Genomic DNA, 17,206 nt, shown 5'->3' on the forward strand with positions numbered 1-17,206 from the left:
CCAAGACAGAATTCTCCTTACAATATCAATACAATATCAACCAGATGAGTAATCAGAATAAAGAAAAATATCAATTTGGGGATAATAGGTTGATCCAATACTAAATTCTCAGAACTAACATTATAAGAATTGTATCGTTGAAAGTAAGGAGAATTACAAATTTGATCTGAGAGTTAAAGGGTTAATCAATAATGGAGGTCGCTTCATCAACGCCAGTATCGAAATTAGCCGTAGAGTGCAAAACTCTGTCGTAGTGTTCTATGACGCTATGTTGAGTAATGGCTGTAAATGCTCTGAAATACTGTTTGAAGTCGAACGTAAGGGAAAGAAATTCAGTCCTTATGAAGCAAGACATTAATTAGATCCGAAAAAAAAGCCATTATTTGGAACGTTTCCAACTTACTCAGTTCAGACTGGAGTCTTGAACCTTTGAAATCTCGATTTTCTAATTTTTACATTTTAATCAGTATAGGCACTTCAAGTCAACGGATTCTGCAGTTTATCTCAATTATCGATCGCCTTCTAAATTTATGGGAAAGGCATATTACTGTAAGTAATAATAATAACTTTATTTATATAGCGCTCGTATCCACAGTTACGATAACTTTTCACAGTGTGATGTCTTTCTTTACACCCCTTGTCATTTGGGTTGTTTTCCTTTTCATGAGATTCACTGGAAAACTAATATCAGAGAATCTCGAATTAAATCTAAGATTTTAAAAGTTTACATTGGATAAATCAGGGTGAAGAAAGCTCTAGCTGGCCAATTTGCATCAATAGTCTGTATGCCTATGAAGTCATTCTGTAAGGCCGGGCTCTTCACAAAGGCCAATAAAGGTGACTGTAGGGGCCTGCCACTTTAACCTGTAAACACAATAATCAGAACCCTGTGATTAAGCAGCAAGGGAGAACAATAGAGTGCATGAATTGAGTCTGATTATTGAGATGGGAGCCAGCGATGAAGCATGAAATATAAAAAACAAAATTTTATGATAATTCGAGTGTACCTTGCACGGGTTGAAGGCTGACATAGTGCACCTCATGAATATGTCCCAGCACAAGAGGTTTGTTTTCGTCAACTGCACAATGTGGCGCAATGATTACATCATTGCTATGGAATAGACTGCTGACCACACGAATGCACGTTTCAAAGCGGTTCGCTGCGGCACACAGAATCACGTGATCACCCCAAGTACCATCTTGTTCCATGTGTTCAAGGTACTCTGTCCATGTTCGATGTCCATAGACAAAGTGAAACAGAACTGTTCCATCCGGCTGTAAAAAGAATCGGTTAAAAAAGGAAACTTCAAAGGATTGTTGACAGAAACTTGAGCGCGTGGAGTACGAGTCAGGGAGTAATTTTATCAGAATGGTTCGAGACGACCTTTAATTAGCAATTTACTGCATAGTAACAAATTGTGTGCTTCAAACGTCTTTTAAAACGTCCGTGTATATTCCAAAACGCTTTACAAACAGCAAGAAAACAACAAGAAAGATCCATCATTAAGAGAATGACTAGAATTCTGTCATCTGATGGAGGTTTAAATGGAACTTTTTTGAAACTTGGTTATATTCTAATGACTAGAACTGTGGTGGCCTGCTTCCTCGGACAACAAATTAAGTAACATATGAGTTTAACTGTAACCAAGGTCATTGAGTGTCTTCTTAAATCATGAATTTAAATCTTTCAAGTTCCCCTTTCCACCAGGGGTACAAGCTGGTATAAGGGCTCCTGAAGAAAAGACCATCATTCCATACAGGAAGAGTAACAGTACTCCTGACCACTTCACCCTGTGAACACTGGAATAGGTTCTGGTGGTGTTGGCCAAGTGGCCTGTATTATCACTAAACCTTTATCATACTCTTTAAATAACATCACTTGACATACTCTGTTAGACATACTAACATCAACTTACAAGTTTTGGGTTGCTCCTGAGGTACTGAACCAAGTTTTGTCTTAATTCGCCATGTGGGATTTTGATTCCCTTAACAATTTCCAGTTGTTCGGACAAGGCATAGAACATGCAATTTCCTAATCCTTTATTGTCAGATATTCTGAAGCCCCTGTCTGATGCAATATTCCTCAGCCCCAATGATAGATCTGTTCTGCTCTTGACTCTGCTTGCATCGAGTTGCATCTGCCGAAGTTCCTGGATGATTCGGTCAAGAGACCCTAGAAAAGACAAAGTTCCTATTAATCTAACAGCATGAAAGAAGCGAAAATAACACAATCCTCAATCTAGTACGAGAAACTTTGAGGTAATAAGAAAAAGAACGGCTTCAACCACCAGATTTCTACTGTTTTGTCCAGAAACTCAGTTTTGAAAAGGAAGCTCTTACTGTTATTTAAGTCACTTTTTAAGTTCGATATCTGCCCGTGAATGAATACACTAATAATCAAGAGAGAAGAAGGAGACAAGGCTCTGACATATCTGTATAACTGGAAAAAGGAATCCTGGAAAAAAAATCACAGGCTTCAAAAATATATTGATGTATTTCCTCTACCGTATGAATATGTGATTACTACAATATTGTGTCAAAAGACGACTGCATTGTGAATAGAACATAATAATAATAATAATAATAATAATAACTTTATTTAAGTGTCAGTGTATTTAGCACTGCTGTGCTAATTGGGGACACTGTAAATAAGGAAACAAATATCGTAAATGAACAGAAACTCGTTAAAAAACCCAACTGGTAGGAGGCAGACCAGCTGGCTATTTACAAAGCGTGCAGGAGTTGAATTCGGGGCCACCGAAGACAAATCCATCCAGTGGCAGGGAGGAGGACTTGAACCCGGGACCTCCGGCTTACAAGTCCAGCGCCCTAACCACTAGGCCACGCTCGCCTCCTTAAAAATAACATAACTTAACATAAACCGGTTTTGAGAGGAGCAGCATATTGAACTTTGGTCTCGTTTTGAGAAAAAGTAAAAGAGTGCCCCAAGTCTTCCTGGTTTAGACAATGTATGGTAGTTTCTAATTGAAACTTTAAATGAATAGAAGAAACAAAGAACACTAAGTCGTCCGTCCGGATCAGAAAGTGAAAGAAAATCAAATTTGTTTATACAAGTCTTACGTTTGTGACTGAAGAGTGCAGGAGTATAATTAAAAACATGTCTCATTAGTAAGAAACGTTATCAAAAGTACCTCACGAAGTTTTCACGAAGCATAGCAGGCCTGAAGTCGAAAGTTAAGAAAATAAAATCGCAGGATCTCCTTGTAATCTTCTGTACTTCTTTAGGGATGTCAATTATCGTGTGTTATTAATATATTATTACTCACTTGGATTCAGTAATGAATCCACTGTTAGTTGTTCGGTTGACGTATCAACAACTTCGACCTGCCGAGCTCTGAAACTTGTGTCTCGTCTTTTGGAAGCTAAAGAGATAGAAAGAAACTTTTATCTTAACATCACAGTAAACAAGAAGATAAAACGACTGATTACTATTCATGTTTAACATCTTTTTTATACGAAGTGTTCATGCTTTCCGTCACAGTTAAAAGAGACCGAAAGCCGAGTATCCCCCTAAAACACTATAAGGGATATTGAAAACATTCTCACCATGAACTATGTCGAACATCTTGTCCACAAGACGGTCACACTGTTTTTCCCAGCTAAAGTTCTCTTCATATGAACTCCTCAGCTGCTGAATATCTCGAAGTCGAACTGATCTTTCCTTATGTCGGACACCAGAAATTGCCTTTGCCCACTCCTTGGGTTCCTCAGACTCCACCACGAATGATTTGCCCGATGGTAAAGTGCACAGTGCTTCACCAAATCCTGAGTTTTTACTGACAAGAATGGGAAGACCGGCAGACAATACCTCCGACGCTGTCAAACCAAAACCCTCTGTTCTAGAGGGCATGATGCAAAGATCAACTTCACAAAATAATTCTTTCAATCCCTCTTTACTTTGCATGAACTTCCTCACGGTCAGCTGGTTTTTATCAATTCCACTCTGGAGTAAATTCTTTGCTACCTCATCCTGTTTACCGTCAGGTGCACCCACGAAAATCAGATGGTAAGAGCTGTCTTTCAGTTCAACTATTGCTTTAGCAGAGATATCGTAGCCCTTCAAGCTGAAGTCCTTTGGGTCACCACGGCCAAACGTCAGTACCTTGAACTTGTTACACTCCTTTAGGGTTTGTTTTACGTCAGAGAACTCACAGAAAGTTCCAGGAGTCAGTTGAAGGATTTCTTCCTCACTTTTGCATGAGCAGAGCTGAGTGGAGAAAGCGTCTGTTAGCTTTGGTCCAACTGCTTGCACAGCATCTGCCAATTTACACAACGCCACTTCGGTTAAATTCTTCTCTTGACCCTTGGCAATAGCACTGGGATAGTTTTTGTACATTGCAAGTTCTTCGGGTGCAGTGTGCACCACCTGAATCCACTTGCAATTGTGAGACGTTCTGATAACTTGGGCTTGCTTACCAAGCTTTGCACCATGACCCAGCACAAAGTCAATGTCAAGGTCTCTTGGTGGGAAACTCAACCATTCAAGAGGATCACTGAAGCCTTCAAGTTTCTCGGCTTGCTGGATAGAAACATTGTGACTGGATGCCATTCTCCTCTCTTTATCAGTACAGGCAAACTGTGGGACAAGGAGAGTAACGTCCAGTTCAGAGCGTTTGGCCAACAGAATGGCAAGCTGTCTGTTGATGGTGGACAAGCCCCCCATTGACGAACTCCACTCACTGCCAAGGAGAGTCACCTTCAATGCTGCGGCAGACTTCTTTGGATTGATTTCACTTGCTTCATCATGTGATCTAGCAGTTACATTTGAAGAGGACAAACCCTGAAGAAAAAAAGGTCATCTTAGATTATGATAATTACATAAAAAAAACTTTGGGTATGGTTATACAAATTTTTATTAAAGAATAATTCTATCTTGTTTGAAATTCTCTGACTTATATTTAAAACTGAAGATAATCTATTAGGGCTCCCTTTCTCAATACTGATAACAGCTCAATTGACATCAATATTAAGTAAATTACAGGAGCAAAGCAAAGACGAAAACGAGGCTTGAAATCTTTGCTTGAAAGATCATTACAGTTAATTATACCTGGCTTCTTCTTTTCAAGAACCATTTCTTCAATCCACAAACTAGTTCTATCATATCCCAAGGTTTTCGCTTACAGATGTCCGGCTGACATTTGCATCAATGAGGTGGACGCAGTCCTTGTGTGTACAATTGGTTTTCACGCAGTCTGAGCATGCACGACGTGTTTCTTCTGCCCCTTGATGACAGTAAGGACATGCAACACACAGCCTATACTTTATTCCTCTCAGGTATGGCATTTCTTGTGACAAATTCTTTAGGGTGTCTTCAAGAAATTCACGAACAAGAGTCGCTAGTTCGACGGAGTTCTGTCCTTCAACCTGATCACTTTGTGCTTTTCTTTGTCTCAAGGTTACCTTCACAAATCCTGTTTCGCATATGAGGACAAAATCATGAATATCTTTCCCAATAATGAACCATGCTCCATTTTGGTACAGACGAGGTTGATGCGTGGCCCATGTCTCTGAACACCAACGAATGCATCGGGAGACAAGCTGCAAGAAAAGACCATGAGGGACAAAGCCATGGACAAAGAGGAGATACAATGGACAAGGGTCAGTTAATGATAATTCCATGTTACAGAGTTCTACAGGCGATGACTTCAACTGAGCTGGTACAAAGTACTTCTCGTCAGTTGGGGAAGCTGAGAACTTAGCGATCAAACCAAATCGCTCCATCATGTGAAGGATGTCTGCCTTAACGATTCCTCCCGTGATAAAGCTGGAGAACACATGATCAACATGTTCCATGCTAAGGATGCCACTTGCTTCAAGTTCCTGCCAGTACTTAGCAAATAAAGGAGTCTACAAAATATATAAATGACAGCAATTCCAGATTAGAGAAGTCCACTACATGTTCCTTTTGAATGTTCTCCACGAATATGTACAGGAACTAGAAAAGTTTATTTCAATCAGTGTACCAAAATGGTCAGAAATTACACTCTTAACGTGCAATTTTGTATCTTGGGCTGCTCAGAGGTGACTATTAGTTGTTATTCATCACTGCAGAAGCCAATTAGCACATGCAAAAAGAACTATTCACTTGTGTGAATACAATGATTGTGAATGGTAGCAAGTCAATGCAAGTCTATTGTAAAGTAAAAAGGCTAAATCAATTTATGACCTGAAAAGCTGCAAAATGTACACAAAATAACTTGGGGTCAGCAGTTGTAAAGATCAAAGCGTCACAGCTGTTGCATTAGTTGCCTATTTATTTAAAAAATTTCACGCTCATTTTCTATTGATCTAAATGAATGACCATTTTTTTCTCACCTGTTCATTGAAAGGTGGAATGGTTATCAGCTGTTTGAATAGATCAATCAACCACTGAGCCTTAAGTACAACTGTACTGCGGTGCTTGATTATCATCCCAAGGCCATGGTAAAAACTGATCATGGCCTCAAACTCTTTTGCATCTTTCATGAAACAATCTTTCCTAGCATAGTGCTCAAGTTGTTGCAGATTTCTGTGATAAATCTGTTTGGCCAGCAAAGCGTCAATCACCTTTTCAAACAAAAACCATCTAGAAGGCAACAGAATAATTAAAATGTATTAGGGTTTTAAATTGGATATTAACTTCAGTCAGACATGTACTAATTTGTAGTCTTCCAGTGTTAATTCATCTATTTTCTTGGTCTAGCTATCTCCAAACTTTAGTTATTATGGTTGGTTATGTTTTTCACGCAAACAATCTCCATTCAAAGAGTTGTGCCTTCTCAAATATCCATCAGACATTCACACCGTTTTAAAGAAATAGTATTGTCACAATGTCATGAATTAGAGTTCTGTTTGTTTGCACATAAATAACTGCTGTGTATTTGTACAGTCTGATGTTTTTAAGGGTTTCAATAACCTTCAAACTAGTGGAGGTGAGTTATTTTTGTTTTCACATACATTTACATACATATACAGTTATAGTGAAAAGACTGCCTGCTCTTCAAAGTACTATTCATAATGGTTTAAATAAAATATTAATCCCAAAGTCCATGAAATGAGGTTTGCCAGGTAAAAAGATATTTTGGTTTACCTGACAGGTATTTTTTCCCCCATATAAGGCTCCTGCCTCAATACTTCCAGGATTCTGTTTTGCAATTCATCTATTCCATCTCCTTTTCCTTCTTCCTCAGCTGTATATGTTTAGGAAATGAATTCAAAGCATAATGTAACACAGACACATGTGCTTACAATGAGAATAGTTTGTATCATACATGTGTGACAACAGATATTTTATGCTGTAGCTGACAACAGCTCAGAAGATAATTCTCCTTTTCCCAAAATCATCTTCGGTTCCTTATTTTAAACTCTGAGATTAATGAATCTGTCAGCAAAAATTTATAGGCCCCAGTATAGTGATGCTGGTACATAAAGTAGCTGAAAGCTAAGAAGAGTGCAGCTAATAAAAAAAAAAACAACTGCAACAACTCTAACTAGCTTCCTTTATAAGCCTGAACTCATTCAACCAGGGTGGTATCCTAATGTCTACCAACCTTTTTAAAATTATAATGACACACAGCAGAACTGCTGGATGACATGTAAATGTGAGTCAGACAATAATTATTGTATGCTCAATGCTTGTCAACCATCTACCAAATGGGCCTTTGATTAAAAGGAAATGGTCACAAATTAAGTGTTCTTGGAATTGACCCATAGACGAGCTAGTATGCAATTACAAAAAAACCAATTACTGCAAGTAACACATTGTTTTAAGGATACAATACGACATGAGATATCTTACCTGTTTTATGTTTCTCTCTCTGCTTTAGAATCTTCTGGAAAAATTTCTTAATCAAGTTTTGTCCTTGACTGTTGTCAATCAAGTTTTTTCCCTGAGTGTTGTCAATGCAGAATAAGGGTCTGACCACATGCTTCTCATATTCCATACCAGAAATTCTCTCCTGTATTTGCTTCTTTATTACTTCTATGTCTTCAACTGGTTTGTCAGCATGTGTTCCAACAATAAACATTGGAGGACGGAGGTAAGGCAGCTTATGTTGTGCACCATCATCTGGGTCATCAGTTGCCAGGGAAACACCGTGTACCGTAGCCAGCCATGACAGCAAATTCTCCATGTTTGTTTCATTGTTAGGGTTTTCCAATTTCACATCATTACTCCCTTTTCTCATGCAGGGCTCAGCTGCAGCATCCAAAGGCTTGCTGAGATTGTGCACCAATATGTACAGTGCGCGCTGTGATAAGAAGATAGGATGGCTGGCATAGTACAGGTGCTGCCCTGCAAAGTCCCAGATGTCCATAAGATAGGATTCTCCTTTGAATGAACCACTTTTTGTGTCTTTGCTTTGGAGATACTCCAACCACTGATGAACATGCTTCACAGTGTCAGGGGGTTGAGCAACATCAATAATTACCTTGGGCTCATCTGAGATGCAGTCCATTGATTGTTCAATGCTAGTGTTGTGCATAGCATCTACTGACAGGTTATCTCCTTTATCCTCAACCTGAGTAAAGTATCAAAGAAGGTGAAATTAATTACTTTAACCCTTTAACTCCCGTGAGTGACCAAGACAGAATTTCTCCTTACAATATCAGTACAATATCAACCAGATAAGTGATGAGAATATACAAGAATAACAATTTGGGGATAATAAGTTGATCCAATAATAAATTCTCTGAACTACTTTTATGCAAATTGTGTGGTTTATAGTAAGGAGAATGGCAAATTTGATCCGGGAGTGAAAGAGTTAAGTAGCACAGTGATTCAGTTTAGCCAGCAAACTAATCACACTTCTGAAATAATTATGCCAAAGTTTGATGTAAATTAAATAAAATGAAAGTACTACACTGGGAGGGAAATTATTGTTTAGACTATGAGCAGTTCCCTGCTTTTTGGCTAAGACCATTGCAAAGTAAAAAAAAATCAATTTAAAAAAATATCAAAAAATTTTAATTTTTGCTTCACTTTAAGGTTTACATAATCTTTGTTTGACATAAAGCATTTTAAACTATACTGTCATCAAAAAGCTGCCTTAAACGTACTTGTAAAGAATGTTGTTGGAATTCTGACATCACCTCTTTTCTGCCATATTTGTAACCATCAAAAGATCCCTCTTCAAAATCTGCAGGTGAAATGTGGACTGAATCTTTCTCCAACTCTTCTTCTGAAGTTTTATCTTGTATAAAAATTTTCTCCACAACCGTCTTTGCCACATCTTTAGAACATTCCAACAGTCCTGGTTTAATCTCACTAATGGACTGCCAGTTCCTTGCAGCTTGGTCAACATCAATTTCACACTTTGAAGGATCTACTTCAATCCCCTTAGTGCTCTGTTCTTCAGAGTCAAATGGAAGGCCTAGGAGACTCTTCTTTAAACTGGTTTTCCCAGCTCGATCCTGACCAATGAGTAATATTCTACTGCGGTAAACTGTGACATATCCATCTTTCAAAGCCCTTTCATAAGCCAGCTGTGTGTTACATGGATCTGCTATTTTGACTAATTAGAAAAAGTTTTCACAACACAAAGAAAAAAGTAATTGGTGCATTGACAAATTTGTACAAAATAATTGAAAAAAAAAGTGAAGGTAAAAGTGTACAAGTTAACTAGTATAAATGTCCAGCATCAATAATGTTGGAGTCAAAGGCTGGTATATAAAAACTAAACCATCAAATTGGTTTTTTTTCTGATATTAATGCATAAGTGACTTTGGAAAACACATTTATTCCACTCTCACATAAAAATTATACAGTCAATCCAAATAATTCATAAAATATAGTGATGAGTTTGGTGAACATGCACATCAAAACTTGACTCAATGTTTCATAACATTAAGAATGAGAAGCACTTGTGACTGATCACACAAGAAAAAGGCAATGACTTAAATCAATTCTTCCAAGTAGTGAGGAGTCAATAACCAATTCATTGTTTGTGAAAGAGAAAGAAAAAGCGCATATATCCAAAAGGTAACAACTGTAAGTCAAAGAATAAAATGCACAAAAATCACTAGTGTACATTATATGGAAACAACAATCAGAATTTCATCAACGCTAAAAACAAATTCAAGTTCTATTCCTGTAACTCAATTCACAAATCATATTAGTTTATAAATTTTGTTTGATAAGCCACAAGTTGTTCAACTTTTAAAACACTTTCAATGAATCAAACAGAAAGCAAAAATAAAACAACAATTCCTAACAGTGAAATGAGTTGGGATACATTTTATCCTTCCTGTATTCCAGTCAAATGGAAAGCAAAACTCAAAAAATAATTCCTAACTGCATAGAATGATTTGTAACAACATTTACTCTCTTGATTCCACATCAAATCATATTTCCTTATTGATGAACTTAAATTTCAATGTCAGCAAAATTGTTAAAATAAAGCTTTTCAATACAGAACAAAAACTTCCAATACAAATGTCATGTATTTCTCAAGTGATGCCAACTTTGCTAAACGATACAATAACTGAGACAGTATTTGCAGTCTAACTATCGCCAGCTACCTGTAATAATCAGTAACAAGCAGAATAACCATTTGCAAGTCAATTATTAGAACCAATTTAGGAAATGCACATGTCACAACAGTAATGTGAACAGAAATTTCTTTACTCACCTCGGAGATCTGAATATACTGGGACACTTATATTTCTATTTTCTAGCTCCGTAACACTTCTCATTCCTTCAACTGTTAAAGGATTCCCATTCACATCCAACAATTAACACAGTCAACTGATTGTAACTCAGTTCCAGTCCCCACAGTTCCACCATCTCACCAATAGCATCAGGGATGGTGGTTAGTTTGTTATGTGAGATGTCCAGCCATTTGAGTTTCTTCAGCTGTGTTGTAGCTGGATTTAACACAGTCAACCGGTTGTAACTCAGATCCAGTCTCTCCAGTGCCACCATCTCATCAATAGCATCAGGGATGGTGCTTAGTTTGTTATGTGAGATGTTCAGCCCTTCGAGTTTCTTCAGCTGTGTCAAACTTGCTGGGAATATGGACAGTTGGTTTTCTTTTACATTAAGTACCGTAATATTATTTAGTTTTCCAACATTTTCAGGTATTGTTTTAAGTTTATTCCGTGACAGGTCAAGTTCCTCCAACTCAGTTAATTCCAGTACTGCTTCAGGCAATTCAAGCAATTCCAACCGTGACAGTTTTAATTCCTTTCTTCCCATATAATTTGTTACAATCTTACTTCTCAGCTTTTCTTTAGAAATATGGGAATCCATGTCTTAGTAATGTAACTGCCAGAACGAAAAAAAACAAGTTAGCATTAAAGGTGAGTAACTTGAACTAACTTTCTTGTGGCATTTATAATAACAATCGAACCAAAAATGGCAAAAATGAGGTTTATAATTTAACATCTACTGACCCAAGGTAATGATTTATTCCTCGTAGTACATTATCTTTGGAAGCCATCTACCCTTCAGTGTTCTTTTAAACATTTTGAGTAAAGGACCGGATGCTTATGCGTAATTGTATAATTTTTGTGTTCTTAAACAATTGCTTGAGTTATATATGTTAACAAAAAGGCAATTATGAACAAGAAAGATATTTGAATTTAAATACACTGAGTTTTCCAAGCTGTTTTTCCAAAAACATACAAATTACAACTTCCATTTCAAAATTAATATCCAACAGGAAAGAAATAATTAGTGCAAATCTATGGTCGGTTTTGTTTTCATGTGATAACCTAAGACAGTTGTAAATAAACCAAAGCATGAATGATTTCTAAGCTGTAGATATTCAGAACAAGTTGCTAATTTTCAGATCTGTTGTTTTATTTTATCCTCTGTAAGCTATTTTTACTAGTAATTAACAGAGTGAATTCATCAGAATATAGTCCTAGTTATTTAATAAAGACTGATTGGATAATCTCAGAATGAGAGCTCTTTATTTTGTTTGGTTTTTTTTTTGCAGTTTGTCTAGCAGCGTGATGGTTTTAAGGTTACAATTTTCAATTGAAGACATGTTTTGCATGGAATATCATCCAAATCACTCATAGTTGCTGTACTCATTATGTTATGTATTGAGTGTTGTTGATGAAATAAACAAATAACAAAGAGTAGAGAAAACTGGTTTTACTTTCTTATTCATGTCTATCAATAAAAGCTTAACTAAGAAATGAATGTGAAAAGAAAAAGTTTATATCGATTAACTGAGGATAGTGATAAAGAACTCAATTGGTACTAAGCAGAAAAATGAGGAATTGAAAAAAGTGTCCATAATTAGAACTGGCCACCTACGAGAGTGTCCATTAGCAAAGAGTTGACTTTAAAATAAATTAAGATCCTTCATTAATTAACAAATCTATCAGGGAATGTCTCCAAAACTTTAAAAATTGTGCTTGGCTTCTTGAATATTTAATTTTCAGCAAAATGAATTCAAGTTAAAAATTTTACAACTGTAATCATTAACCAACATCAAAACTCATGTATAACATATTTATTCAACCCTTCACCTTGCATGAGTGACCAATACAGAAATTCTCCTTACAAAATATTAACACAACATCAAGCAGATATTGTAAGCGATATGAGCAAAGGAAAATATCAGTTAGAGGATTATTAGTTGATCCAATACCAAATTCTCCAAACTTACATCATAAGAATGGTATGGCAAACAGTAAGGAGAATTACTAAAGAGATCTTGGGAGTGAAAGGGTCAAGGGAATGAGAGTGTTTACCTAAGAACAAAATAATTCATGTCCCCAAATGTGCACTGAATGCATTTGTTGCTTTTTCAAACAAACAAGTAATGGTTAAAAAAAACTCAAGGTTGACTTGCAAAAAAAAAAATCAACAATTTTAAAAACCATGGATCTTTAATATAGGCTACCCTGTCTCAGTGCAATAAAAAAATCCTTACTTCCTTTTCAGAGCTCAATAATTTGCAAATATAAGAATTAAAAAATTTTGAGGAGGAAAAACTTTCATCTGAAAATGTAACTTTTCATCTGTTAATCAAAACTATAACAAAATTCTTCAACATGATTGGTTATCTCCAGCCCAATTTGAGCACCTATAGTACAGTGTATGTGTCATGCTTGTAATTGGACCGTGTTATAGGACCATTAAAGGGACAATTATCATGTCATGCCTGTGGAAGGGGACAGAATGTGTGATGTGCGCACACTGTTGTCCTGCATTTTGCCGATTTAATTGTTGTTGTTGTTGTTTTTTATGAAAATGTATAATGGATGTCTATAGTTTCTTTCTCAGATTTTATTATATTGTGATTAATTGATAACAGTCATCTGCTTTGTTAATCAAGAGTATTATTACAAACAGAATTGGACAACAGGAAGTCCTGTGAACAACCATGGCGGGAACATGGATGACCATAGTATATCCATGGTCTTGATGCTAGAGTAATAAGCGATTATTGAATGAGGTTGAGCGTGTTTTTAAAAAACTGAATTGAATAATTGTTTTATTACAAATTTTTTAGAGGTATTCAGCTATTTTGAGCATCTCTCTAGGTTTGCAAAAGGTTGAGAACACTAAACGGTACGGTCTTGGAAACTAAGCAGACATTGATCTTGAGAAGATAAATGCAGTATAAGCCTCAGATATTGCATTTTATCATGTCAACTTCACACACTATTGTATATTGATTGAATGCTCATGACCAATCAGCTTTTTCATTGTAAATCTTATGTATAATGATCAAAATTATTGAATATGTACAGGAAAGTTTTTGTTCTTTTCGCAAACAAGAGACAACCCTTGCGAAATGGCTTTTGGAATTCCTAGGAATTCCTAGGAATTCCTAGGAATAAAGGTGTGAATTTTCACGGTAAATTCGGACTGGGAATTCCTAGGAATTCCTAGGAATTCCCAACCATAACAACTCTGGTTCTAAAAACCTAGAAATTCCTAGAAATTCCCAGAAATTCCCAGAAATTCCCAGAAATTCCAAGTTTATAGCCAACAGGACTTGGAATTCCTAGGAATTCCTAGGAATTCCTAGGAATTCCTAGGAATTCCAACTCAGAGAACCAATGACTTTCCCTGAAAAGCTGTAAATCTAAAAAATTTCTTGGAATTTCTGGGAATTTCTGGGAATTTCTGGGAATTTTTGGGAATGTTTAAGAATTACTGGGAATTTTAAGCAAAAATTTGAGGCTAATGATATAAAATAAATACTTTAAATTAAAAAAAACCCAGCTAAAATTCAAGTATTCAATGAAATTTATTTAGAAGCTTAATTAAGGCTTACATGTAAAATATTTTTGATTAAATAACATCAATGTGTGGTAATATTAGGATGGGATTTGATTTATTTTTCTTTTCTTGAAAACTTCATACGGATTAATCCTCAATTACAGCTATTCATATAAAATAGTTCTAATCAATCATTAAATTTGGTTTGACACAAATTGTGAATAAAATCTGTTGATTCTTTTCCATAAAATACAATATCTTAAGTTATATTTGAAAACCAAGCACTCTTGGGAGTGAAGGGGCTAATTACAGACAAATAAAATTGATCTTTTGATTAAAATCTTGTTGTAACTGTAACAATATATTAGAATGAAGTTATCCTAAACTGCAAACTTAGCTGCTGTTTGTACTGTTTGTATTTTTTTTCCTGGGCTCACAATGAGTTGGCCTTGAATGAGGTTGTCAACAAGAACCTTGACCATTTTGTATCTGGATTCCTTGACATCTGAATTTGAAAAAAATAATATATTAAAATATGTATATTTAAAGCTCAGACCAGGCTTTTAAGATGGCTATGAGGAAAAGGGCATTCATTGGATTCTCAAATTGAGAAATCTCTGTTATATTGAGTGACTTTTATATTGGAGTTAGTACATCTCTCTCATGGATTTTACTAAAAAAGGGCTGAATACATTATTTTGTTTTTACCAAGGAGGGCTTCTTTATGTACTAAGGTTTGTTTAATAACAGTTCCTATTATGAATCTTGAATGTTCCCAAACGTGACTAGAGGAATCTTGAAACCTTACTGATAGGTTTATTTCATTGTAAAGCATAAGCTTAAGAAACTGCGGCATGCAAGTGACCGACTCGATTCTCAGAATTATTCTAGTTTCAGTTGCGCCGAGCGTTACGTAAGCTTAATTCAACCCGCTACATCTATTCTTTTATAAGATTTTGATCACGTAACGAATATCGCAATTTTTACTCACCACAAACTTTCAAAATCGTAGCTTTACAGATGGCCACTCGACCCTTGTTTGTACCAGTCAATATGTCAACTGTTGTCCCTTCTTTTAACTCCACGGCGCCAACGACTTTCTTTTCTTTTACAACACTCACGCTATTCTCGTTTTCCCATTGAACCACAATAAAAGCTATCTTTAGAAATGTTATATTAAGCAAAACAGTTGAGAAAAGCGATCAACCGATCCAAAGTACATTCAAAGATGAGCGCCAAATGGAGTCTTCTTTGTTTCCGATCACGGGCATGATCACGTGGATCTTTTAGGACTTGTAATTGGCTAGCAAAGTGAATCCGCTGGCTTGCCGATTGCAGTGTTAAGAGAAGCGCCTAACTTTATTCTGACTTCTCCGACCGGTTCTCTGCTTCTAGAAGATGGATAGCTTGGTGATACAAATAAAGATGTGAGCTCACTCTATGTAGAAATAATCGAAAAGAATCGATCGTATTACAAATGCACGATTTGTGGCCGAAAGTTGTCGAGGAAACAAAGACTCGAAACTCACTTGAGTTGTGTTAATGGCCAAGGTGAGAAATAACACAAGCCAATCACAGTTTTGAATGCGACTACAAATCGTCTTTTACCCTCATACTTATAAAAGAAGGATACCACATTCGGAAGTATAAGAGATACATAGATGATCCCAGTGTACCAGTACCTAAATCTACAAAGCTTGACCGTAGCAAGCGTTCAGCAACACGTTCCAACACCGCCATCTCGATTCCTCAGTCAGTCGTTTCCAATGAACTTAAAGCAGTATTGACAACAGAGTAGAGTGCGTCTTACAAAGGAGAAACATTTGTACAAGAGACAGGAGTAGCTATATGCAATTACAGAGGTGCGTTGGAACTCTGGTCCACAAATAGTTATGCACTGCCCGAAGTATAAAACAATCTTGTTGATAGCTGACAAACAGAGAAGAACAACAAGTAAACTTAAGAGCTGTTATTATTGAAGTGTGACTATCACTTTTCATTTTTATATAAAGAAGGACTTGTAATTTGCACCAAAAATAAAAAGATGTAATATTTTTTTGGGAGATCCAGTGATTGGGACATTTCAGAAATTAAGTTATGAAAGGAAACTTGGTTGGTACTTCTCACTACTAACAAGTCTTGTTGACAAATATTTTCAGATCAGAGTTTCAAATAAAGTAAATTGAAGACGTCATATAAAAGGTGTTTTTCCTCTAAGGGAACATTGACTACCTTTGTCTTGTCTGCATGCCCAAATGTTTGCAAAGTGTGTGGATGATCCACAAGTATTGGAACATATACAAAACATTTTTGTAAGAGTTCCAATACTTGTGGGTCATCCACACACTTTGCAAACATTTGGCATGCAGACAGGACAGAGGTAGTCAATGTTCCCCTTTTCTTACAAAAATGTTTTGTAAGAATAAAAACAGCAAAACAAATTACAGCAATTAGTCATGTAAATAGAGCAAAAAACTGAAAAAAAAAAGCAGCAACAACAATCATGAAAAAAGAAAGATTAATTAGGTGTTGAATTTGTTTGTCTAAGGCATGAAATTTCTACTAAAAGTATTGTCAACAAAAAGTCTCTGACAGCGTTTGAGGCAACTGAGCTTGACTGTTCCAAGGTTTTCTAACAAAGGCAACCAGTAATGTAGGTTAGGGAAGTATGATAACAATGTAATTATTGTTAATTATTGTGGAAGTTGGCAATTTCCATTTAACATAACTGACAGCTGGTTCATGAGAAAATCCATATTAATGTCAAGATTTACTAAAACTTAGTTTGAGTAATAAATTTCATGATCTTTAAGTTATAAACATGTACATGTATGTATATCTCTTGGTAAGTTTTGTATAGCATACCTTTTATTGAGCCAAAGTTTTAAGCCTCTGAAATTACTCTTTTTCTTAAAACCTTCACATTCAAGGTATTGAGAATTTCTTAGAATTTATGTGGACCTCAGGGTATTAAAATTGCCTCAAATAAAGCTGAGAATTCCTAGGAATTCCTAGGGATTC

The 17,206-nt window shown here is 36.1% G+C and overlaps 1 protein-coding gene and 1 pseudogene across 1 annotated transcript; both read right to left on the reverse strand.

Annotated features, from left to right (window-relative positions):
* Nucleotides 1-724: 724 nt before the first annotated feature.
* On the reverse strand, nt 725-9,220 carry LOC136276916 (uncharacterized; annotated as a pseudogene).
* Nucleotides 9,019-11,259, reverse strand: LOC131789066 (leucine-rich repeat-containing protein 39-like). The gene is given in 3 exon segments (XM_066167307.1): nt 9,019-9,512; nt 10,629-10,732; nt 10,734-11,259. Coding segments are annotated over 3 exon segments (1,113 nt in total). The 5' UTR covers nt 11,249-11,259.
* Between the last annotated feature and the right edge of the window lie 5,947 nt (nt 11,260-17,206).

Source organism: Pocillopora verrucosa, chromosome 5 (genome assembly GCF_036669915.1).
Source record: "Pocillopora verrucosa isolate sample1 chromosome 5, ASM3666991v2, whole genome shotgun sequence".
NCBI classification, from domain to species: domain Eukaryota; kingdom Metazoa; phylum Cnidaria; class Anthozoa; order Scleractinia; family Pocilloporidae; genus Pocillopora; species Pocillopora verrucosa.